The sequence below is a fragment of the Oncorhynchus keta genome, chromosome 2 (assembly GCF_023373465.1).
Source record: "Oncorhynchus keta strain PuntledgeMale-10-30-2019 chromosome 2, Oket_V2, whole genome shotgun sequence".
Lineage (NCBI taxonomy): Eukaryota > Metazoa > Chordata > Actinopteri > Salmoniformes > Salmonidae > Oncorhynchus > Oncorhynchus keta.
In genome coordinates this window covers 66,576,313-66,602,407 of record NC_068422.1, presented here as the reverse complement: position 1 = coordinate 66,602,407, position 26,095 = coordinate 66,576,313, and the positions used below count along the sequence as shown (strand labels likewise).

The 26,095-nt window shown below is 41.9% G+C and overlaps 1 protein-coding gene and 1 long non-coding RNA gene across 6 annotated transcripts in view; one reads left to right on the top strand and one right to left on the bottom strand.

Moving 5' to 3' along the window:
* Positions 1-359: 359 nt before the first annotated feature.
* Positions 360-3,940, top strand: LOC127909317 (uncharacterized). Its single transcript, XR_008070761.1, has 3 exons — positions 360-420; positions 762-2,510; positions 2,767-3,940. It is a non-coding gene; the product is annotated as an uncharacterized LOC127909317 (long non-coding RNA).
* Positions 3,941-12,862: 8,922 nt separating this feature from the next.
* Positions 12,863-26,095, bottom strand: part of LOC118358985 (inhibitory synaptic factor 1-like) — a 52,127-nt gene continuing 38,894 nt past the window's right edge. For all 5 annotated transcript variants that reach the window (XM_052480974.1, XM_052480976.1, XM_052480955.1 and 2 more), the window contains one exon: positions 12,863-14,889. In XM_052480974.1, coding sequence (XP_052336934.1) covers positions 14,044-14,889 — 846 coding nt within the window. In that variant the 3' untranslated portion in view covers positions 12,863-14,043. The remainder of the gene's footprint in view (positions 14,890-26,095) is intronic.

The following is a 26,095-nucleotide window of genomic DNA, read 5'->3' as shown; positions in this document are numbered from 1 at the left end:
TTGTTGTTACATTCCAGTGATGAGGAAGAGGGCCCTGCTGAGGTTGTTGTTACATTCCAGTGATGAGGAAGAGGGCCCTGCTGAGGTTGTTGTTACATTCCAGTGATGAGGAAGAGGGCCCTGCTGAGGTTGTTGTTACATTCCAGTGATGAGGAAGAGGGCCCTGCTGAGGTTGTTGTTACATTCCAGTGATGAGGAAGAGGGCCCTGCTGAGGTTGTTGTTACATTCCAGTGATGAGGAAGAGGGCCCTGCTGAGGTTGTTGTTACATTCCAGTGATGAGGAAGAGGGCCCTGCTGAGGTTGTTGTTACATTCCAGTGATGAGGAAGAGGGCCCTGCTGAGGCATTCCAGTGATGAGGAAGAGGGTCCTGCTGAGGTTGTTGTTACATTCCAGTGATGAGGAAGAGGGTCCTGCTGAGGTTGTTGTTACATTCCAGTGATGAGGAAGAGGGCCCTGCTGAGGTTGTTGTTACATTCCAGTGATGAGGAAGAGGGCCCTGCTGAGGTTGTTGTTACATTCCAGTGATGAGGAAGAGGGCCCTGCTGAGGTTGTTGTTACATTCCAGTGATGAGGAAGAGGGCCCTGCTGAGGTTGTTGTTACATTCCAGTGATGAGGAAGAGGGCCCTGCTGAGGTTGTTGTTACATTCCAGTGATGAGGAAGAGGGCCCTGCTGAGGTTGTTGTTACATTCCAGTTGAGGAAGAGGGCCCTGCTGAGTTGTTGTTACATTCCAGTGATGAGGAAGAGGGCCCTCCTTAGGTTGTTGTTACATTCCAGTGATGAGGAAGAGGGTCCTGCTGAGGTTGTTGTTACATTCCAGTGATGAGGAAGAGGGCCCTGCTGAGGTTGTTGTTACATTCCAGTGATGAGGAAGAGGGCCCTGCTGAGGTTGTTGTTACATTCCAGTGATGAGGAAGAGGGCTCTGCTGAGGTTGTTGTTACATTCCAGTAATGAGGAAGAGGGCCCTGCTGAGGTTGTTGTTACATTCCAGTGATGAGGAAGAGGGCCCTGCTGAGGTTGTTGTTACATTCCAGTGATGAGGAAGAGGGCCCTGCTGAGGTTGTTGTTACATTCCAGTAATGAGGAAGAGGGCCCTGCTGAGGTTGTTGTTACATTCCAGTGATGAGGAAGAGGGCCCTGCTGAGGTTGTTGTTACATTCCAGTGATGAGGAAGAGGGCCCTGCTGAGGTTGTTGTTACATTCCAGTGATGAGGAAGAGGGCCCTGCTGAGGTTGTTGTTACATTCCAGTGATGAGGAAGAGGGCCCTGCTGAGGTTGTTGTTACATTCCAGTGATGAGGAAGAGGGCCCTGCTGAGGTTGTTGTTACATTCCAGTGATGAGGAAGAGGGCCCTGCCGAGGTTGTTGTTTCATTCCAGTGATGAGGAAGAGGGCCCTGCTGAGGTTGTTGTTACATTCCAGTGATGAGGAAGAGGGCCCTGCCGAGGTTGTTGTTACAATCCGGCCATAGAATGGGAATATGTCCTTGTCTTCATCCCCACCTAAGAGGAGAGGTCGGCTGTCGGCTGAAAATGTTATCAGGATGACCCTAGGGCCAAACGAGATACGCCATATCCGGGGGCGATGACATGAAATCCTGCTTCAAACTGTTCCTGACAGATTCAATCGAAACTATAGTGATAAACATGACGAACTTGGAGGGGAGACGCGATTACAAAGACAACTGGAAGGAGGTAGACCAGACAGACGTCCAAGCAGACATGGGTCTCTTGATTTTGGTGGGGTGTACAGATCCAGAAACAAATCAACCACCAGTTTATGGGATGCAGAGTCTGGTCGGGCAATTTTTCGTGCCACTATGTCACTCCAGACATTTCACGTGTTGTCACGAATGATTCGCTTCAACAACCGGGATACAAGACCAGGCCTGTGTCAACAAGACATGCTGGCAGCGATCAGAGAGGTTTCGCACAAGTGGGTGGAGCGTCTGCCACTCATCTATAACCCAAGTCCAGATATCGCAGTAGATGAGCGTCTGATCGCTTTTAGGGGACACTGCCCATTCAAACAGTACATGCCAAGCAAACTGTCTAAATATGGAATAAAGATATGGGCTGCATGTGATGCCAGGACAAGTTATGCCTGGAATCTGCCGACGGTGTTCCCGAAAGGAGCCAGGGGAAGCGGGTGGTCCTGGAAATGACTGCAGGTCTCCAGGGGCACAGCATAACATGTGACAATTTCTGCAATTTCTGCTCTTGGTCAGGAGCTGCTCCAAAAGAAATGACCATGTTGGGGACTGTCAGAAGGTACAAGCCTGAGTTACCCACTGCTTTACTCACTACCAAGGACAGGGATCGTTTTTCCTCTAAATCTGCCTTCACCGATACACAGATTTGTGTGTCCTACTGTCCGAAGAAAAAGAAGAATGTGCTCCTGATGACAACTCTGCACAGCGATGCCTCTGTGAGTATCAGGGGGGACAGGAAGCCCAAATCTGTCCTGGATTACAACAGGAACAAAGGGGGAGTTGACAACCTTGATGAGGTATGTATAATTTTTCTTCTATTACCAGATTGTTTTATCTGCATCATAAAAATAAGACCTGTTGTTGTTTGGTGAAATGCTTATTGAATTTGTGAACAATATGGAGGCAATTCTATTCATTTGAATATGTAAATATGTTTCAGGTGTGATGAATTAAAACAACGCTTTGATGCAATTTTTCACATTACTATGCAAGACATGAAGTATCACTTGAATGCACTCATTATTATATTTACTGATTGTTGCACTTTTGCAGGTTACTGGCACATACTCTTGTAAGAGGATGACGGCACGTTGGCTCATGGGGGTGTTCTTCAATATCCTAGATGTGTCGGCCTACAAGGCGTTTGTGGTGTGGATGGAGGTGATTTCATGCTGGAAGCAGGGGAAATTATTCAAGAGGAGACTATTCCTAGAAGAGTTGGGGAAAGCCATGGTGGCACCCTTCATTCAAAGGCACAAACACCTTCCTCCAACACCATCCTCTGCTGGATTGGTGAGAGATATACAAGGGCCAGAAGCAAGATCTACGGCCGCCAGAGACAGAAGAGACAAAAGGAAGAGGTGCAATCTGTGTGCACCAAGGGATGTCAAAACGAGCATCCTGTGCCATAAATGTAGTGCACATGCAACAACCACCACGTATTGTACAACATGTGCATGAGAACCCAAAAAAATGTAACCACCATTGATTGACAGATTGTGAACGTTTTCATGTTTTTGTTATTGTTGGTAATACTGTTATTGTTACTGTTGTTATTTAATGTGTTCAGACATTAATTTTATAATATGGTAAAGTTTTCATATGTTGTTTTGGGCATGTCCTTTCTTTACTAATAAAATCATACCGGTCAGTTTTGACCGGGAACACAACAGATGTTATTTTGTGCCACTTGAAAAAAAATGAAATGGTTTCAAAACAAATGTTCTTGTTAAACTTTGACACAAGTAGTCTGTGATAAATAGCACAATATGTTTCATCTGAATATTTGTTGTAGTCAAAATAATCCATACATTATGCTTTTTTACTCAAAAACTGTCACCCGCTGACCTTAGTTATCTTTGTTTTCTTTATTATTTTGGTTCGGTCAGGGTGTGACGAGGTTGGTATGTGTGTTTTGTCTTTTCTAAGGTTTTTGTATATCTATGGGGTTTTGGTATGTCTAGGTAAATGTACGTCTATGGTGGCCTGAATTGGTTCCCAATCAGAGGCAGCTGTTTATCGTTGTCTCTGATTGGGGATCCTATTTAGGTTGCCATTTTCCATTTTGGTTTTGTGGGTTATTGTCTATGTGTAGTTGCCTGTCAGCACTCGTGTTGTATAGTGTCATGGTTTGTTGTTGTTGTTGTTGTTGTTGTTGTTGTTGTTGTTGTTGTTGTTGTTAGTTTGTTTAGTGTTCTTCGTGTAATAAAAGAAGAATGTATTCGTATCACGCTGCGCCTTGGTCTCCTCGTTATGACGAACATGACAAAAACGAGTTGTATGAGCTCAGGTCAATGAGGCCTACAAGCCATAAATAGTGAATAGAAGTTCAAAACTTGTAATGTTCACAAGAACATAAGTTGATAAAAATATCTAACACAACATTAGGTGATAATATATGTATTATTATGGATTTATAATCAGCTATAATGTGGTGGTCATTTTGGACCGGGAACGCAATATTAATTAACATGAAACGAACACAACAGGAGGGTTGAAGTCATGTTCTCAGAACGTTCAGAGAACGTTAAGAAACAATGTTCTTCTGTGGGAATTTTTAGTACTTCAGCATAATGTTTTCTTCAGGTTTCATGAAGGAGTGGGCATCTGATCTATTTAAAGTTATATTCTCAAAACATTAAGAAAACTTTACATAAAAATCACAAGAAAAAGTAACATTCAAAGATAGTTCAAAGAAGGGTATTTAAAAAATGGAACTATAGATTACATTCTTAGCAACAACAAAACTCTCTATCCTCTATCTTGTTAAGTGTGATCTTAATGAGTGCTTGTCTTCATTGAAATATGGTCTGTTTGAATGGACAAAAATTAACAGCTTTGTATGAGTTTTAAAAAATCTGCAATGCTGGCACGTTCCTTGTGGTGCAGTGGACTAATTACATGATTAGGGACTAGAAAATCACAGGTTCAAATCTCACTGATGCTTTAAAAACATATCTTATCCCAGAGAGGATAAAAATAAATCTGCTTGCATGATTAATGCCTATTCAAACTCATTTCCATGTGTCCTATCTGTGCTTGGAGTGCAAAACAGTTAACCTAAGCTAGCAGTCTTATTTAAACATGTTCTCAGAATGTTATTTAATTACCTTCAAATATAGAATTTCCATTCTCAGAATGTTGTTAAAACGTTCAGGGAACCATAGTAAAATGTTCTCAAAACCTCCCTGCAACCAAAAACTCTACATTCCCAGAAAAGGTGAAATTTTCACTCCCGTTCTCAGAATGTTTAAAAAACTTTAAGTTGTACCGGTCAGGAAGCATATGGCCTCGTTCCCAGAACCAGTGGGAAACAGAAAACATACATTCCCTCAACCTCCAAGGAGCCAAACGTGCTAGCTGGGGAGACACAAAAAAGGACAAGGTCTGGACAGCACTTGTGCCAGTTGATTTAAATTGGGTATTTGTCATCGCTCAAACTCAGAACTTCTTGCCAAAAGGCTAATAAAATTTTACTCTGCCTAAAAGTGCTGCCAGTCTTTCATTCGTTTTGTGATTTGATGTTAGTCTATAGTCTTTATCCTTACAGTGAAGCACTTCAGGAGAATTTTAGTGCAAGCTCTGTTTTTGTTCTTGTGGTGTTGTTGTTGACCTTGCAGTTTCTTCAGCCTCACACTCTGACAGCTCGCCTTTGGTCTTTTTTCATACTTTATTTGTATATGTTGTAGACTCTGCCTTAAATATTCCCTTTTCTTCCAACAAACTGCCAGTGACAGTTTTGTGACACATTCACAGAGGAATAAAGCTTTAAATGGCACAGTAAACCATTACCCAAAGTGAATGTTCCACTGTGTCAAAAACACTTTGCCTCTGTTTTAAAACCACTATAGACGGACTTATGAAGAATTTGAAGGATTGTAAGTCTGGTTTAAATGCTTGATTGTTAAGTATCTATTGCACGTAAAACAATAATTGATCTAATTGCTCCGTGTTGCTTGGCATCTAGTGAGGTTGGCCTCTCACTGCCTCTCTCTGTGCAGCTGGTAAATCCTAGCTGGAGACATGGGAGATCAATCAGCCTGGAGATTTACACCTGACATGCTCTTAAACCCCCTGGCCTAACACTGAGGGTGGCAGAGGGCTTGATGCCAAACACCAAGCCTACCCAGACCCACAGAGCAATTTAACTGCTGTGTTTGATAGGTTTTATAGGTGCATCAGGCTCAGGCTGAGACTGATGCTGGGGCACCACACTGAGCGAGGACACAAGCAAAAGAGAGCATTGATTGACCAATTCACTAGAACACACTTTTGAAAAGGTGCCAATACGCCATAACTTACAGCTGCTCCCTGAATGCCTTTCCCTAAGGTGACATTCAGGCTAAAGCTCTATAGTACAGTGCTGGGAGTGGAGACCATGTTGATCGTATTAAAATCAGGGGCCTTTTACAGTGTATTTTATGATACAATTAGCATGTCACTACTACCCTGAACTAGACAGGTATATGGCGGTATCAGTATTGTCTGGCTGCAGACTCAGGATAGGTCGATGCCTCTGAGTGTTCAAATGTCACTGGTGCTCAGTGGCTAATTATGAAAGAAACTTAGTATACATTATTTATTTGTTTTTTCGTCCCGTTCTATTGAAGATGACTTAATGACATCCCACAGCTATTCATCTTTAGACATACAGGGTACCTCTGAGCGACTTTGTCAGCAAGCCACCCAGAGAGTGTGAGCCGGAACCTGACATTTGACTAATTGCTCTCATTTGAGAATGATCACTGCTCTGATGTACTGGCGATGCACAGCAGCGACAACACAACACACAGGAACCCCTGTCAGGCTGGAGACCTGCTTCACTCCTTGAATCCATTAGGAATGGCTAAAACCACCCAATAACACCAATAAAGAACTGCATTAATTAGATAGGAAAAGAGCAGAAGAGGTGAATAGAATGGAAGGGGGCCCTACTGGTGGCCCCCCAGGTTGGCAGTAATTATTGCAATCATTGGTTATTTACCAAAGCCCCATATACTACCCACCACTGCGACCTATACGCTGTTGTTGGCTGGCCCTTGCTTCATACTCGTCGCCAAACCCACTGGCTCCAGGTCATCTACAAGACCCTGCTAGGTAAAGTCCCCCCTTATCTCAGCTTGCTGGTCACCAAAGCAGCACCTACCTGTAGCACGCACTCCAGCAGGTCTATCTCTCTGGTCACCCCCAAAACCAATTCCTCCTTTGGCCGCCTCTCCTTCCAGTTCTCTGCTGCCAATGACTGGAACGAACTACAAAAATCTCTGAAACTGGAAACACTTATCTCCCTCAATAGCTTTAAGCACCAGCTGACAGAGCAGCTCACAGATTACTGCACCTGTACATAGCCCATCTATAATTTAGCCCAAACAACTACCTCTTGTCCTACTGTATTTATTTATTTATTTTGCTCCTTTGCACCCCATTATTCATATTTCTACTTTGCACATTCTTCCACTGCAAATCTCCCATTCCAGTGTTTTACTTGCTATATTGTATTTACTTTGCCACCATGGCCTTTTTCTGATGCCTTAAACTCTCTTATCTCACCTCATTTGCTCATATTTTATATAGACTTATTTTTCTCTTGTATTATTGACTGTATGTTTGTTTTACTCCATGTGTTGTTGTATGTGTCGAACTGCTTTGCTTTATCTTAGCCAGGTCGCAATTATAATGAGAACTTGTTCTCAACTTGCCTACCTGGTTAAAAAAAGGTGAAATAAATCAAATGAAATAAATTAAAGATTTGAGGGAGATTCTCATTGGTGCCCAGACTTGTCTCTGTGTGTATCAATGAAGGGCGAGGCTAATCCATACAATAATCATTCATCTCACTGTAACATCTGCTATTGCAGAATACTCAGCTATACCATCACCCTTCGTTCTCTATCCTTCTCTCCTCCTCTGTCCTAGCCCTGTTTGAGTGACTCTTACCTGTCCTTGACCCCCTGTCGATCACTTTCTGTTTGATGAATACCTCAATGATGGGCATCCAGAACTGGAATGGAGGACACATTAAAGTTAGAGGAGGCAGTAAAATAAATTATGTGCTATAGAGAGAGAGGTGTGTACAGGAAAACATTTAAGTAAGAGATGGGGAAAGCCGTCTCCTTGAAGGTGAACATAAGGGCCACTTGGGGAGTGCATTGTACATAGCATCTGTCTTCATCATCATTTAACTCTTGTTTGCTGGTTTTACTAAACTGTCAGAAACGCTCTGCCCTCCTGGCCTTTACCTGTAAATGCCATGAAAATGCTGACAGTCTTCCAAAGCAGAGCTCCCAGGAAAGAACTGCTGCCTGCTTCTTCTTAGAATTCTACAGTGCTTTGTCAGAATTAGAGTTGCCTACCTGCACTTACTGTAGCTGCTGCTGCACTTAGCTGGTCTGGGCATTTATATTCTGGAGTCATCTATGCCCATGGGCCTATTGAAAATTAATTCAGTAGTGGTTTTCTGTTAGTGAAATTGACTGTGTATTTAGGTCATCCAGGTTCCACTCTTTCTCATTCAGGCCTAATACAGGATGTTACTGGAACACATTACCAGACCACCATATAGTTGTTTGAGTGTCATCCATTTCTCATCCATCTCCTATGTTATTTAAAGTCAAGGACGTTCCATGGGGACTGTGTGTCTGTTCTTTGTTGCAGTTGTACTGTTTTTTTCATGATGTCATCATGATACTGTCGCCCAGCTGCTGAAAAAAATGTTATGCCTGATTCCTGAGCAATTTCCTGCAATATATAACTTGCATGGCTGGATCATTTAAGCAGGTACTGGGGTTTCATCAGTTGCAATCATATTTCTCCCTCTTCTCTCTCTTCTGCAAATGACTCCTCGCTTTTCTCTCTTACTTGCTTATCCTGAATTGTAAATGCACTGCATGGGATTTTTTGGGACTCGTCAGTCAGAGAAGGTATCAGTAACTTTCAAACAAGAAATAAATTATACCGGTACAGTAAATGTATTCATGACTATCAATTGATTACGTGCAGATGAACTATTCAGAAAGAAACTGAAGTCAGCGCCTAGTAGAAATTCATTGCATATAGTGATTGCTTTGAGCCCATTTCATTGGGTATTATACAGTACTCAGTTGATTTTGGGGTAAAACTTTACTTGACACCGAGTGGCATAACATGTTATGACACGGTCATATCCATGTCATAGTATGTCATAACAGCTGACATAACTTGTCATAACCTGTCATAATATGGTTACAACACTGTCCTGACACATATATGTATACCTGTTGTGACATAGTGTATATTGCATTATGTTATGGCTGGTTATACAGTGACACCTACATAGTTCAGTTTCTGAGGTGTATTTGTTCGGTCCTTTGTTTTGTGGCTCTACTGCTCTACTGATGCAGTCCATCTGAATGAGTTCTGTTGGATGGGTTTTAGGTTCTGGGTCCAACATACTGTAGTGATGAGGCTGAGAGAAGTATGGTTGGGGGCACCTTGTTTTTTAGAGCTCGGTCTCCCCACTCCCCCAATGCCAACTGTTGTTCTGCCATTCCACAACTGAGCTGAAATGACACTTAGTAGCCTTCCTCACTTATTCTTCAATTTTGTTGTTTGTTCTGCACAAGTCACAATTTAAATCTTTATAGTTTTTCATGGACAGGGTTTTAATTATTGAGTGTTAACTTAGTAGAATTGTAATCTCTCCCCCATCGCCACCACCACTACCACCACAGCCCCGCCCCATGTCCTTCATAACCTGTGAAGGTCTAATCTTATCTGTGGCTGCTCCTTGGCTGCTCATTAATCACTCCGAGAGCCTGTGGTCTTGTCCAGCTCCCCCTCCTCATATAAGCTCTGACTGGGATGGTTGGAGGGAGCACTCCATGTATGGATCCAGTGCCCCATTGTGCCTATCAGACACATGCCCACCTCCCCACCTCCTGGTTGCTCCCCTATATGGACTCTCTGTATGCCAACCCTGTGCCCATGTTTATCAATCCAAAGAACCTTCCTTCGTTCCATTTATTGCGCTCCTGCAGTCATTATCCGATGTATGTATGTAGTATTTTCCAAGATACGGACCTAGGCCACTTTATATTGGAAAATGACCGGCCACACGGGCAGCTGTCTGATAATAAGAGGTCTTAAGTTGAAAGCTTACCCTCTTTCCAAGCTCTTTCCAAGGCTTTTCTTCCAAACTGTAGACAATATCATACAATGATATATGAAGGGACTCTGAATAGTTAAGGGACTCTGAATTTGATGGCTGCTCACTGACATATTGCCATGTATTTGTTCTTGTTGGACCAACATTTCAGTCTCAATTATTGTCTTCTCTCGGTGAGGAGGGTAGACGTGAGTCGTGCGGTGACTGAGTGCCAAATTCAAAGTTGTCACAAATTGCAATGGGTGGGCAGCAGAGGAAGATGGAGGATGGAGGGAACAGAAATAGTTTGTTCTGGAAGCAGCAGGAAAGTTATGACACAGAGATTAAACAAATCGACCCTCAGTATCCCCAGCCGTTAGCCAATCTATAGTAATCAGTGTGACTGAGCTCTTCACTTCATGGACCCTCACCAATCAGCAAAGAAAACATAGATCTGTCGTGTGTGTGTGTGTGTGTGTGTGTGTGTGTGTGTGTGTGTGTGTGTGTGTGTGTGTGTGTGTGTGTGTGTGTGTGTGTGTGTGTGTGTGTGTGTGTGTGTGTGTGTGTGTGTGTGTGTGTGTGTGTGTGTGTGTGTGTGTGTGTGTGTGTGTGTGTGTGTGTGTGTGTGTGTGTGTGTGTGTGTGTGTGTGTGTGTGTGTGTGTGTGTGTGTGTGTGTGTGTGAGAGAGAGAGAGAGAGATATCTGTGTGTGTGTAATTTCACCAGGGTGGCAAGTTAGCCAAGTGGTTAGCACATTGGGCCAGTAACCAAAAGGTCACCAGTTTGAATCTCCAAGCTGACAAGGTGAAACATCTGTCGATTTGCCATGAGCAAGGTACTTAACCCTAATTGCTCCAGGGTTACTGTTGGTAATGGCTGGCTGTGACCCCACGTTTTGAGGGTGTTTCAGGGCGAGTTGGAATATGAGTATATATGAGTGTACAATACACACGGTACATTGTAATATTAAGATCTACAGTATCACATCCAATTCAGATTGTCTTAAAATGGTCACGTCACCTATTTGCATTGTGATACATGGAGGAGATGTGTCTTACATCAGTATAACAGTGCTAATTTGTAAGCTTGTGGTGATCATTGAAACAGAAACAGTGCCCTCTGGGCAATGATTAGAGCATTGATCAGGGTGCTGCCCAGCTCTAAGATTGATCAGTTGGTCATGTCAATTCAAGTCCTATGACTTGAATTGACACACACACACGCACACGCACACGCACACGCACACACACACACACACACACACACACACACACACACACAGTATTGCCATAATTCCTCACATTCATTAAGCCTCACAACAAAACAACCTCACCTGCTTGTCCAGTCAGCATTGGCATCAGTGTGCTTAGATTCTTTAACCTTTGGATGCCTCCCCAGTTTGTCCAACAGCGGACCAGGAACGATGAAATGCCTTATTACAAATAAATAATGAGCCTACTGGCAAGAGAAACATTCCTAATGTTTTGTCCAAATAACTAGCATTCATCGTCAATCATAATATATTCCGCTCCAGTGCCAAACGGCTATATACTTACAGCCAGGGGTGATTTCATCATGGATATGATTTTAAAAAGACTAAAAGGTCAAATTCCCTCCCTATAAATGAAATGTCCCGGGGCAGTATAGGCACAAGAAGGGCTTAGTTTGTTTTGGTCTGATTGATGTTTTTTCTGTGCACCGCTCCAGCTTTGTTTGTTTATGCTAATGAGTGTGATGACCTGTTGGTGTTCCGTCTAGCAGGGAAATGGCAGCCGATGCTGCGGGAGTCATCCATTGATCTCTGTTCAATGCATCTTTCTCATAAACAGACACAGACTGTTTCCTGGATTAACAGAGCAAGACGGAATGAGAATGTGAAAGCGTGCCACAAGACAAGTACATCCCTGCTGCTTAAATAATTTATACATGATTCCATCCAATCCGTTTTGTCTCAGCATCACATTTGAAATGATCGTTTCACCGATTAAAGAGGCTAATTTCGTTTCTCACTCATCACCAAGATGTCTATGCCTGTTGCCAAGTGGGTTTGAAATGTATCCCGACCTAAAGTGGAGGTTTCCCATTGAGAGAAACTGCTGTGTTTATACTGTATGCTTTGGTTATCACCTTCCTTTCGTGCGGTGCGTGTCAGCTGATATTGTGTTTAGAGTAAAGACATAGGCCTACGACTGTATGCACCTCTAATTTTCTCAATCAAAACCCACAACCACAATCTCTGTACGTGTGTGAGCTTGGACAAAATACCTATGCATTCTTGCTGGACTCAGACTAACTGATAAATATTTTTGCATTGCATTATGCAAATGATCATTTTTGACCTTAACTTGCAGTCACTCAAAGTATTCTCAGCTGATTCACCAAATACAGGGAAGGCACTTGTATGCCAAATACTGAATTAATGCATACTTCTTTTAATTGACTTTTTGTCAGAGTGTATTATAATGGGTAAGCATTTTTAAATAGCATGACATTGTTTCCCTTATCTTTTATTATTACGCTGCGTTACTCACAGTCTGTTAGGTGTTGCAAATTGAAGTTCAACTTTCACTTGTTCACCAGCACAGCACTGAGCCTAGAGGCATGACCATGTTTCACCTAGCAGAGGACCAGTCTAGATACCGAGCAAAGTATTTGGTTTTGACACCTGCAGATCAATAATCTGCCTTTCTTTAGTAGGAAAACATTATAGATGTGTTCATTATGTGCATTTTAACAAAAATATACTGAGATGTAAAATATGTGATAAATCTATACAATGTAAAGAGTCCAATCCTGATCTCTTCTGTACTATAACCTGGGGCCCAGGGCAGTTGGGGGCCTATGTACAGTAATAGATCTATCTCTGAGAGGAGAGTTCTCTCTGGCCATCCTCAGAGACATGAGTCAGCACCTGGTGATTATTGTGTTCCAAGAGTTGATTAACAACAATCTAGCAGCACATTTTCTTTGTGAGGTCAGCCCTTTACCCTCTCCTGCATTCACTCAACACTCACCCCCTCCTCTCTCTCTCTCTCCATCACTCTCTTTCTCTCTGTCTGCCACCCACTCTTTCACATCCTGGCACACATTTCTTAAATGCCAACCTCTTTCTTGAAGACTGCGTCTGTCCATGTCTGCCACTAATAGCAGAGGAAATAGATGGAGGTCTAACTGTGAGTTTTTGTTGTGGGCCCCCAGGAGCAGGGTCTGCCTGTTCAGCCGAGAGACCTCTCACAGCACTCTCTCAATCAGCCTTATTGATCAACACTGCTTTTGGCATAGTCCCTGTGAATAAAATGCTGCTCTATTGAGTCCAAATCCCTACTGGGATTCAGAATGGAGAGACATAACCTTTTGCATCTTGGCTTTGTGCACTTCTATTCAAGTCCTCCCCCCTAGCAGCCTTGCTCCCTTGCAGAGAGGAATGGATAGATCAAGTGGAAATGTCACAATGTGGAGTTGGAGCACAGAATCTCACAAAAATACCTGTTTTTCTTCTTGCTTTCCACAACTACAGTTTCAGCAGCAGACCAAGAGATAAATTATTGAAATGATTAATAAAATCGAGGGCAGGTCAAACCATGTTTTTCTGGGCCTTGACTTACTTATGATGACATCAAAGAGAGAAGAAGGCTTGACTTGTGCATCTAGATACACTCCCTGTTGTTACACCAGGAACCCCCTTGACATTTGAAATAATTGGAAGATGAAAAAGACAATGTTTATACAGATTCTCAGTGTACAGAATGTGCAGTGTTTTTTAACCACATCTTAAAGAACAAGCAATATATTTTCTTGTGATTTATACTGGTGTACGAGGAGGGAAATGACCTCTTCACACTTACTTTCCGATTTCAGAACAATTTCAACTTCCTAGAAAAGTGATTGCTTGAGTCATCTCAATAAGTGTTGCAAATGATTATAAATAAGGAATCCATCCGGTCCATTTCTTAACATTAGCAGGCACTAGCCTTTTGGTCCGTCAATAACACTTTTCTCTCTGTTACTGCCTTAAGGAACTGCCTTTATCCTTTGTTTCCCTGAGCCTCAGAATGACTTTAGGTAGGTGAGTCATTTCCCATATGATGTATTTATTTAGTAATTAATATGGATTTATTTAGTTGTGTATTAATCTATGATCTATGCATTTAATATTAAATAGTACACAGTCCTTTTTCATTAGTTCTGTCGTTGTAAAGTTACTGTTTCTCAGTGGTCCTTTGTTTTCTGTTTGGCTGGAATATAGGGCAGTACAGTTTGGGTGCTTTTATCTGAAACAGTCTGTGTGCTGCTGTTCCGTAGCAGTTTTTTCCGGCAGCTCGCGGGATTGAGGAGACCCTTTCTGGGCAGCGTATGAGTCCCCGCTGCCACGTTCACTGGGAACGAGACATAAGAAGGGTCCAGACAGTTATGGAGGACGGAGTGCTCTGAGGAGGAGAGCGGTGGTGTGGACGAGCCGGCTTGACTAGGACTGGGCTCACTGTCGTCAGTGTCTGGGGTCGCACAGCCGCCCTTCTCCTCATCTCCCTCCTCTTCATCCTCCTCGTCATCATCACAGCACAACGCATGGTATAGGATCTTGTCACTGAAGCGGACTCTCTCTCTGGTGCCGGACGTGCGGGAGGTCTTGTGGCTGTGTGTGGAGCTGGAAGCCTCTTCGCTGGCGCTGGATGAGTCTGGGGTGACTATGAGAGGTCCGTTAGGGATGGGCAGCCCCCCATTCATTTGGGAGTAGGCTGAGGCGGTTGTGGGTGGCGGGGTCTGGGTCTGGGTGGGGATGCACCCACGCCCCGCACCCGGCTCCAGCCCTGCATCTTTGGGCTGCACCGTTGGCCCTGCTTTGTGGGCGGCGTTTGCTGCAGCGACGGAGGCCTCCAGATAGCTGCAGAACTCCCAGCTGTCTGAGAGCACATCGGGGTTGAGGAAGTCCAGCCTGAAGGCCTCTCCCAGGCCTCTCTCGCTGCTGGACGTGCTGCTCGCTGTGGCCACTGTCCAGTCATCAGGCTCCAGGTCAAAGTCAAAGTCTGACGTCAGCTTGTCGATCTGACCCACCACCTGGAAGAGTAGAGAGCGGGTAGAACAGACATTTAGAAGATATGGTTTACATCATAATACATTATGTTCTTGACTTAATATGCTGTTAACTATACATGAATATGCTTTCCACTATGAAGACAAATACTTCACACACCACCTGAGATAGCAAGGAGGGAGGCGAGAGGGGGGAGGGAACAGATAATTTGAAGTTATAGACATGTTTTTAAACACTACTTTACAATAATAGGATGTTTTAAAGTCGACTGTGAAGACATACAGTGGGGTCTGAAATTATTGAAACCCTTGAACCTGTTTGGGATAGGGGGCAGCATTTTCACTTTTGGATGAATAGCGTGCCCAGAGTAAACTGCCTCCTACTCGGTCCCGGATGCTAATATATGCATATTATTATTAGTATTGGATAGAAAACACTCTGAAGTTTTTAAAACTGTTTGAGTGATGTCTGTGAGTATAACAGAACTCATATGGCAGGCGAGAACCTGAGACAAATCCAACCAGGAAGTGGGAAATCTGAGGTTTGTAGTTTTTCAAAGTTTAGCCTACCGAATACACAGTATCTATGGGGTCAAGTTGCACTCCCTTCCACTAGATATCAACCATCTTTAGAAACTTGTTTCAGGCTTCTGCTGTAAAGGAGGGGGGAATGGGAGCTGAATGAGTCAGTGGTCTGGCAGTGTGTTTCAGGCTCGTGACGCGCGGTCCCGAGAGAGTTAGCTCTCGTTCCAGTGCTTTTCTACAGACAATGGAATTCTCAAGTTGGAACCTTATTGATGATTTATGTTAAAAACATCCTAAAGATTGATTCCATACATCGTTTGACATGTTTCTACGACCTGTAACGAAAATGTTCAAGTTTTTGTCTGGACGTAGTGCTCGCGCCTCATGAAGATGGATTACTGGGCTGAACACACTAACAACAAGTGGCTATTTGGACATAAATGATGGAATTTATGGAACTTTATGGAACAAATCAGTAATTTATTGTCGAACTGGGATTCCTGGGAGTGCATTCTGATGAAGATCATCAAAGGTAAGTGAATATTTATAATGTTATTTCTAACTTCTGTTGACTCCAACATGGCGGATATTTCTTTGGCTGGATTGGGTTCTGAGCGCCGTACTCAGATTATGCTTTTTCCGTAAAGTCGTTTTGAAATCTGACACAGCGGTTGCATAAAGGAGAAGTTTATCTTTAATTCTGTGAATAACAGTTGTATCTTTTATCAATGTTTATTATGAGTATTTCTGGGATGTTTTGGAATCAAAACATTAATGCACGTAACACGCCAATGTAAACTGAGATTTTTGGATATAAATATGCACATTATCGAACAAAATGTATTGTGTAACATGATGTCCTATGAGTGTTGTCTGATGAAAATCATCAAAGGTTAGTGATTCATTTTATCTATATTTCTGCTTTTTGTGACTCCTATCTTTGGCTGGAAAATGGCTGTGTTTTTTTGACTTGGCTCTGACCTAACATAATCATATGTTGTGCTTTCGCTGTAAAGCCTTTTTGAAATCGGACACGATGGGTAGATTAACTATAAGTTTATCTTTCATTTGCTGTATTGAACTTGTTAATGTGTGAAAGTTACATTTTTCAAAAAATATTTTGAATTTTGCGCGCTGCCTTTTCAGCGGAATGTTGTCAAGGGGTTCCGCTAGCTAGAAAGGTTAAAGAACAATAAATTAAGACATCAGAATGAGCAATAGCAAAACGAGCAATGTCAGAGTCCGGAATATAAATAAACATGTAGAGTGGGGCAAAATAGTATTAAGTCAGCCACCAATTGTGCAAGTTCTCCCACTTAAAAAGATGAGAGAGGCCTGTAATTTTTATCATAGGTACACTTCAACTATGACAGACAAAATTTGAAAATAAAATCCAGAATATCACATTGTAGGATTTTTTATTTATTTATTTGCAAATTATGGTGGAAAATAAGTATTTGGTCACCTACAAACAAGCCAGATTTCTGGCTCTCACAGGCCTGTAACTTCTTCTTTCAGAGGATCCTCTGTCCTCCACTCATTACCTGTATTAATGGCACCTGTTTGAACTTGTTATCGGTATAAAAGACACCTGTCCACAACCTCAAACAGTCACACTCCAAACGCCACTATGGCCAAGACCAAAGAGCTGTCAAAGGACACGAGAAACAAAATTGTAGACCTGCACCAGGCTGGGAAGACTGAATCTGCAATAGGTAAGCAGCTTGGTTTGAAGAAATCAACTGTGGGAGCAATTATTAGGAAATGGAAGACATACAAGACCACTGATAATCTCCCTCGATCTGGGGCTCCACGCAAGATCTCACCCCGTGGGGTCAAAATGATCACAAGAATGGTGAGCAATAATCCCGGAACCACACGGGGGGACCTAGTGAATGACCTGCAGAGAGCTGGGACCAAAGTAACAAAGCCTACCATCAGTAACACACTACGCCGCCAGGGACTCAAATCCTGCAGTGCCAGACGTGTACCCCTGCTTAAGCCAGTACATGTCCAGGCCCGTCGGAAGTTTGCTAGAGAGCATTTGGATGATCCAGAAGAAGATTGGGAGAATGTCATATGGTCAGATGAAACCAAAATATAACTTTTTCGGAAAAACTCAACTCGTCGTGTTTGGAGGACAAAGAATGCTGAGTTGCATCCAAAGAACACCATACCTACTGTGAAGCATGGAGGTGGAAACATCATGCTTTGGGGCTGTTTTTCTGCAAAGGGACCAGGACGACTGATCCGTGTAAAGGAAAGAATGAATGGGGCCCTGTATCATGAGATTTTGAGTGAAAACATCCTTCCGTCAGCAAGGGCATTGAAGATGAAACGTGGCTGGGTCTTTCAGCATGACAATGATCCCAAACACACCGCCCGGGCAACAAAGGAGTGGCTTCGTAAGAAGCATTTCAAGGTCCTGGAGTGGCCTAGCCAGTCTCCAGATCTCAACCCCATAGAAAATCTTTGGAGGGAGTTGAAAGTCCGTGTTGCCCAGCAACAGCCCCAAACCTTCCTTCTGTAGCTCAGTTGGTAGAGCATGGCGCTTGTAACGCCAGGGTAGTGGGTTCGATTCCCGGGACCACCCATACGTAGAATGTATGCACACATGACTGTAAGTCGCTTTGGATAAAAGCGTCTGCTAAATGGCATATATTATTATTATTATTATAACATCACTGCTCTAGAGCAGATCTGCATGGAGGAATGGGCCAAAATACCAGCAACAGTGTGTGAAGACTTACAGAAAACGTTTGACCTCTGTCATTGCCAACAAAGGGTATATAACAAAGTATTGAGCTAAACTTTTGTTATTGACCAAATACTTATTTTCCACCATAATTTGCAAATAAATTCATTAAAAATCCTACAATGTCATTTTCTCTGGATTTATTTTTTTGTACATGTGCAGTGGGGCAAAAAAGTATTTAGTAAGCCACCAATTGTGCAAGTTCTCCCACTTAAAAAGATGAGAGAGGCCTGTAACTACTGCTGTACACTAATTTTCAAATCACACACGGTCTATACTCTCTATACACCCCATTCACATACATACAGTGGGGCAAAAAAGTATTTAGTCAGCCACCAATTGTGCAAGTTCTCCCACTTAAAAAGATGAGAGAGGCCTGTAATTTTCATCATAGGTACACTTCAACTATGACAGACTAAATGAGAAAAGAAATCCTGAAAATCACAATTTTGGAGAAAGGTGTATGTAAACATCCGACTTCAACTGTATATAGTACGAGCCATGACTAGAATGCAGTACAACGTGGGTAAAACAGTATGTAAGCATTATTAGAGTGACCATGTTCAATGATTTCATGTACTGTACATAGGGCAGCAGTCTCTAAGGTACAGGGTATAGTACCAGGTGGTTCATGGCAGATCTTTGATGTTATGCTTCCACTGTTCCTAGGGCCATTGTTAAGGTCAACGGCATCATGAACTTTACCCAGTATAGGACATTTTATAAAAATACCTGGTTGCCTGTGCCAGGAGACTGTATCTTGGCTACAAGTAGATCTTCCAGAAAGACAATAACCCTAAGCACACAACAAAATCAATAAATAATTGGTGAATTGGCCACAAAATCAACATTTTACTATGGCCATCTCAGTCTCCGGACTTGAAACCCATTTAAAATCTGTGGTTTGAATTGAAGAGGGCAGTCAATAGGTGCAGACGAAATATATCAATAATCTGGAAGGATTCCTTATGGTGGAATGGTGTAGGATCCCTCCCACTGTGCTCACAAACTCATAAAACATTTTAGAAAAAGGCTCAATGCCATTATCCTCGCAAGGTGAGGTATCGCAGGTATTGAAAACAGGGTTGTCAATAATTTTATCCATACCTTTTTGAGATTTATTTTATTACTTGCTAAACATCATCTCAAAGGTGGTCCTTCTGTGGCTCAGTTGGTAGAGCATGGCGCTTGTAACGCCAGGGTAGTGGGTTCGATTCCCGGGACCACCCATACGTAGAATGTATGCACACATGACTGTAAGTCGCTTTGGATAAAAGCGTCAGCTAAATGGCATATATTATTATATTATTATGGTTAAAATTGATGGGAAGATGGATGGAGCCAAATACAGGACCATTCTGGAAGAAAACCTGATGGAGTCTGCAAAAGACCTGAGACTGGGACGGAGATTTGTCTGCCAACAAGACAATGATCCAAAACATAAAGCAAAATCTACAATGGAATGGTTCAAAAATAAACATATCCACGTGTTAGAATGGCCAAGTCAAAGTCCAGACCTGAATCCAATCGAGAATCTGTGGAAAGAACTGAAAACTGCTGTTCACAAATGCTCTCCATCCAACCTCACTGAGCTCGAGCTGTTTTGCAAGGAGGAATGGGAAAAAATGTCAGTCTCTCGATGTGCAAAACTGATAGAGACATACCCCAAGTGACTTACAGCTGTAATCACAGCAAAAGGTGGCGCTACAAAGTACTATCTTAAGGGGGCTGAATAATTTTGCACGCCCAATTTTTTGATTTGTTAAAATGTTTGAAATATTCAATAAATGTCGTTCCACTTCATGATTGTGTCCCACTTGTTGTTGATTCTTCACAACAAATACAGTTTTATATCTTTACGTTTGAAGCCTGAAATGTGGTAAAAGGTCGCAAAGTTCAAGGGGGGCGAATACTTTCGCAAGGCACTGTACATTGGGATTAGGTGTGTATTGTTATTGTATTGCTAGATATTGATGCATTGTTGGATCTAGAAACATACAGTAATCCTTGCGCTGCACCTGCGATAACAACTATAAAACTGCGGCCTCAACCAATAAACTTTGATTTGATTTTGATTTAATCTAACACTATATTTTACAGCAGGTATGGGGTTCTTTTCTGCTCATATATTCTTGTTTTGACACCAAACCCACCACTGATGTGCGTGGCCAATGAGCTCATTGTTACATCCAACAAATGTTAACGCCTGGAGTTTGCTAAATGGCATTGGCACCTGGATTGGAACTTTTGTCAGATGACATGAAACTAGAGCTCTTTGGCATCGCACACCAGTGGTGGGTTTGGTGTCAAAATGATCATGTATAAGCAGAAAAGAACCCCATTCCTACTATAAAATATGGTGGTGGATCTTTGATGTTATGGGGCTATTTGCAGCCACTGGTCCGAGGGCCAGTGTTAAAGGTCAACAGCATCATGAACTTTATTCAGTACCAGGAGGCTACCAGGAGGCTGAAACTTGGCCACAAGTAGATCTTTCATTAAGACAATAACCTCAAACACACATCGAAATCCACAAAAAAAATGGTTAATTGTCCACAAAATCAGCATTTTGCAATGGTCATCTCAGTCTCCCGACATGAAACCCATTGAAAACCTGTGGTTTGAGTTTAAGAGGGCAGCCCATAAGCGCAGACAAAGTATATCAAAGATCTGGAAGGATTCTGTATGGAGGAATGGTCTAAGATCCCTTCCAATGTGTTCTCAAACATTTTTTTAAAGGCTCCATGCTGTTAACCTCGCAAGGTGAGGTATTAAAAGGTATTAAAAACAAGGGTGTCAATTATTTTGACCCCTACCTTTTTTGAGAAAGAAAATGATCCCTCGTTTTTTTTAGCGTTTGCCTACAATGTAGTTCAGTATTTGTATTGTTTATTTTATACAGTAGTTTTTTTCTCTTTATTAAGGGTGTCAAAAATATCAAACCCCACTGTGCATGCCACACTATGATGATTTGATTTATGAGACCTCTACATTCTACTAGTATGAAGAAAATGTACTTCACATTAAATCAACCGTAATGAAGCTTGACTTTCACCCTCTGTACAGGGAGTCAAACTAGCAGGGTAGTTTATCAACCTGGCTTGGCAAAATCAACCTCAATACTCCTCATCAGCACCCACCCACGCTGTATGAGTGTTTATGGTCTCATGAATAGAAAGCCCTTGAGCCCACAACACCATTGATTTTGTTGATTTGCTGATGGCACATAAAATTCGAGCCTCAAACTCTTGACATTTGAGCACCTTAATCAACACATCGCGCTCTCATAAGCAATCCATTGTCAAATGGAAAAATGCTCAGCATTCATGTAGTTTGTAAGTGATACATTTCCCCAAACCATTCCACAATTAAGACTAGTGTTTCTCAGAACATGTGCATATGGAATTGGAACAACATTGTTGTTGAAGAGCTGAAAAAGTGTTAGCTGTACCTTGAGATATGCTGTAAATGATCCTTTTTTCCCCACCTAATTCTGCTATTTGCTATTTTCCTCTGTTCTTTCAACTGCTCATTGTGACATCAAATGAGCAGTATCAGAAAAGCAATCCCCTGTCTGCATGAGGGATTAAAACCCTAATTAATTCTTTCAGCGCAATGACTTTAAAGGAGCAATTAACAGTCCCAAAGACCTGACTACACAAATACCCTGATTAAAAACCCAGTATCATTCAGCTGATGTGCTAACTGATTGCTCAGGTGATTTCTAGTGCAAACACAGCCATTTTGGCATCAAAGAGCTTCATAATGTCTGACGGATCGCGACAGGACAAAATCTTACATAAATATGTAGTGTCTATTTAGAAAATAGAAAAATAACAAATCCTTGCAGTGCCCACCAACAACTGTTCACAGATGGAGGAAACAATTTTATCAGGTGTCACAGGGACTATAGGGAGGCTACAGTACATCATACAACAGAGGAGCGATGGAAGGTGTTATCATGCAATATTTTTGCAAAATGTACCGATTTGTATTATTTACAAACCCAAAGCGTTCTGTTCTTATCATAGGCCATACCGTGGTAGTGAATTCAACCATCTGCATTTGAACCAGTCTTGGAACAGCCCATCCTCATTTTCCTGATTTCAATCATTCTGTTTCTTTCTAGTATATCTAATGCACACATGTGACTTGTGTATCTGTATACTGGAAACACTTATCTCCCTCACTAGCTTTAAGCACCAGCTGTCAGAGCAGCTCACAGATTACTGCACCTGTACATAGCCCATCTATAATTTAGCCCAAACAACTACCTCTTTCCCTACTGTATTTATTTTATTTATTTATTTTTCTCCTTTGCACCCCATTATTTGCACATTCTTCCACTGCAAATCTACCATTCCAGTGTTTTACTTGCTATATTGTATTTACTTTGCCACCATGGCCTTTTTTTGCCTTTACCTCCCTTATCTCACCTCATTTGCTCACAATCGTATATAGACTTGTTTCTACTGTATTATTGACTGTATGTTTGTTTTACTCCATGTGTAACTCTGTGTTATTGTATGTGTCGAACTGCTTTGCTTTATCTTGGCCAGGTCGCAATTGTAAATGAGGACTTGTTCTCAACTTGCCTACCTGTTTAAAAAAAGGTGAAATAAATAAATAAAATAAATAGGGCTTTGGGTAAACAGATTGCAAGGTTTGTGTATGGCGTGCATAGGTTTCTGTGTGGGTGTGCCGGGTCTGGCTGGGCAGCTTTGTATGCCACAGGAGCTTCAGTACCAGGGCTATGTTTTTCCTCCATTGACAGTCAGCCCTGTGGGAGCAGATCCTCTGTGGGGGCACTAAGCAGCGAGCTGAATGGGTAAACCAACCTGTCTGTTGAATGATTTGCAGACTTTAAACTAATGCCGGATGATTCTCACACCCAGAGGGAATGGAATGGCTTTGTTTAGTTGATTACTCATCCTGAAAAAAAAAGGGATTTAATTGAATCAATGTGTTTAGAAAAGTATGGTCTGTCAGAATCATTACACCAGTCCGCCTGAACGCCTGACACTGACCTAATTTAACTGCCGTAATTGGATATCAATTAATAAAGCACCCAATAACAGAGGCATATCATTTCCAGTCATATGTTAAATAAATCCCTTTTGTAAAAAATCAAATGGATTTGAGTACAAAAGAATGGCAAACACTGACTACCAACCAAAGCCTTTCTGACTGACACATCCACTAAGATAAGATACTTGAAAATGTTACGAATGATGTTTTCATCTCCATCTCCATGGTGACCCAGCTCACATCCTATCATGAGACGTTCTCCCTAGGATTAACCCACCGTGAGCCCTCTCTCCCAGGCACTGTCACACCGTCATCAGCCTCCAGCATGTAGGCTAATTTAGCTTGATAACAGTCTGAGCTTGAAGGGTCTGCTAAACATTTCTAGGTCACAGATGGGCTCAATACAGCAACAATGATCAGTAATCTCAGTCTTTTCTTCCAGGAAGAACGAAAAAATGTGGGATGAGTGAGCTATGGAGTGAATTATTGGGTAAACAGATTGCCTAAGTGTAAAGGATGAATGGACACATCAGGAACAAGTCATTAGTGAGGGACACACTGTGTTTGGAATGGAGAGAGCACAATGAGGACCAGCAACAGTAATTACAAGCTTTAGAGTAAAATCAGATCCTTTTGTTGGGTTCCATAGCTCATGATGTCACAGCAGATTGCAGCTGGACCACGGCACAGAATCGGCTTTAAAACATTGTTTGTCTTAACACCTGACGTGATTTAGGAGTAAATGCACTTGTAAAAGAACACTTTTCCTTTTGAATAGAGCTCAACACTTTTCATATTTACAAATGCTGACAAGTAGAATATAACAGGCAACCTTGTGGCACAATTGTTGGACCTCAGGGTGCAAGGCCACTGGTTTCCACCCACCCCTCGCCCTTTTCTTTGAAATTGTTATTTGGTCCTTTGTAGCTCAACTGCAATTGTAGCTACAGTGACCTATCCAGTCCACTTATTACTGTTTCAGTAACAACATAATGACTACAGAGAAGATAGAGTTGTTTTCGTTCTTATTTTGGGAGATACATCCACACTCTCAATTTATCCATTGTCTGTGCAGGCATGATTGTCGCGGACTGTGGCTGTGACTGACTCAAAACAATCCCAGTTCGGCTCGAAGCACATGATCATAATTGGGCCAAGTACTCCAAACTGAGCCTCGTCATTTTAGAGTGCTCAAAGGTGGCTTTGTGAGAGAGGCTGTGTGGATGTCAGCTGAGGTTTACCACCCCAACACTCCATCTGCCATGATTGGCCTGCTGGGTAATTGATGGTCAGGCTGAGGAAGGGCGCTTGGAGCACAGCCTGTGACAGAGCCTTACAGTGAGGAGGGGGAACCAGGAGGAAAGTATTGGAACATGGAGTGATGGTTGATGCTGTAATCCTCTGTTAAAGCCTTAGCTCTGCTCTGTTTTGCAGAGAGCTGTCTGAGACTGTGCAGCGGTGATCTCTGAATTAGATTCAGAGATCCTCTAATAAAGGGCCAATCTTCAGTTGAAACAATGAACAAAGTGGACAACTCGCTTCTGTTTTGGTAAAAAGCGGAGGGATTTATAGACAGAACTATGGAAGCAAGGACCAACCAGCCATGATATCAAAATGAAAGTTTTAGCCATGTTTTGAATCTATGCAGTGTTTGTTTACATTTCCAATGTTTACAAACATTTGAGTAAAACAAACTTATATTTGTGGTTTTAACTGGGTGTGACAGGAACTAAGTTCATGAGGCATTTATAAGTTATATTCTTCAAGAATCAATGTCTACATCATTGATTTCTAAGACAAAAAATGGATGTGGCTACTGCAGATTGCTCATTTAAACCCCCTATGCTTTCCGAACTCTCCCCGCTACATGATAATGTAGACCAATTATATACCAGGGGTGTCAAAGTTTTATTACTACTACCTGTCTGTGTGTAATGTCCTGTCTCGGAGTTGTGCTCCTTTTATGCAGTTTGTCTTGTTGTTCCGGTCGTTGTATTTGAAGCAGCAACATGACCAAGCTGTTGAGGTCAAAACCCAGCAAATGTGATAATGAGTGTTAGAATTGCCTGTTGACAAGGAGGCTGATATTCACCGCATGCTCTTATCACTCCATTGATGTTTAAACAGATGTTTAATGAGGTGCGTTTGCTTCGGTACGCATTGGTGGTTTTAATGTAGGAAAACATTCCAGCTAGCTGTCTGTCTACTAAACAGAGGAAATCCCTCATCTCTTGCAAGTACTGTGAATACATGTACGTTTTGTAATTCACTTCATAAATCAATATGAATAATTCCAACGTAATGTTTACAGACCATTTTGTATGATTGTTGGTAGTAGCAGTGTCGAATAGTGGTTGCCAGCTACAGTACTCCCATTGTTTTCAACCACTGGTATCATTCCTCTATTCATTTACCACTATACTATCACTTCTATAATCTACTACAAATACAACTACAACTACTACTAATACTAATACTACTTCTACTACTACTACTACTACTTCAACTACTACTACTACTACTACTTCTACTATTATTGCAACTAATAATAATACTACTACTACTACTTATACTACTACTACTACGACTACTTCTACTATTATTACAACAAATACTACTACTACTACTACTACTGCTACTACTACTACTACTACTACTATTATTACAACAAATAATATTACTACTACTACTACTACTTCTACTATTATTACAACAAATACTACTACTACTACTACTACTACTACTACTACTACTACTACTACTACTTCTACTACTACTACTACTACTAATACTACTATTACTACAATTACTACTACTACTACTACTACTTATACTACTATTACTACAACTACTACTACTACTATTACCACTACTACTACAACTACTACTAGACTACTATGTATACTACTATTACTTACTACT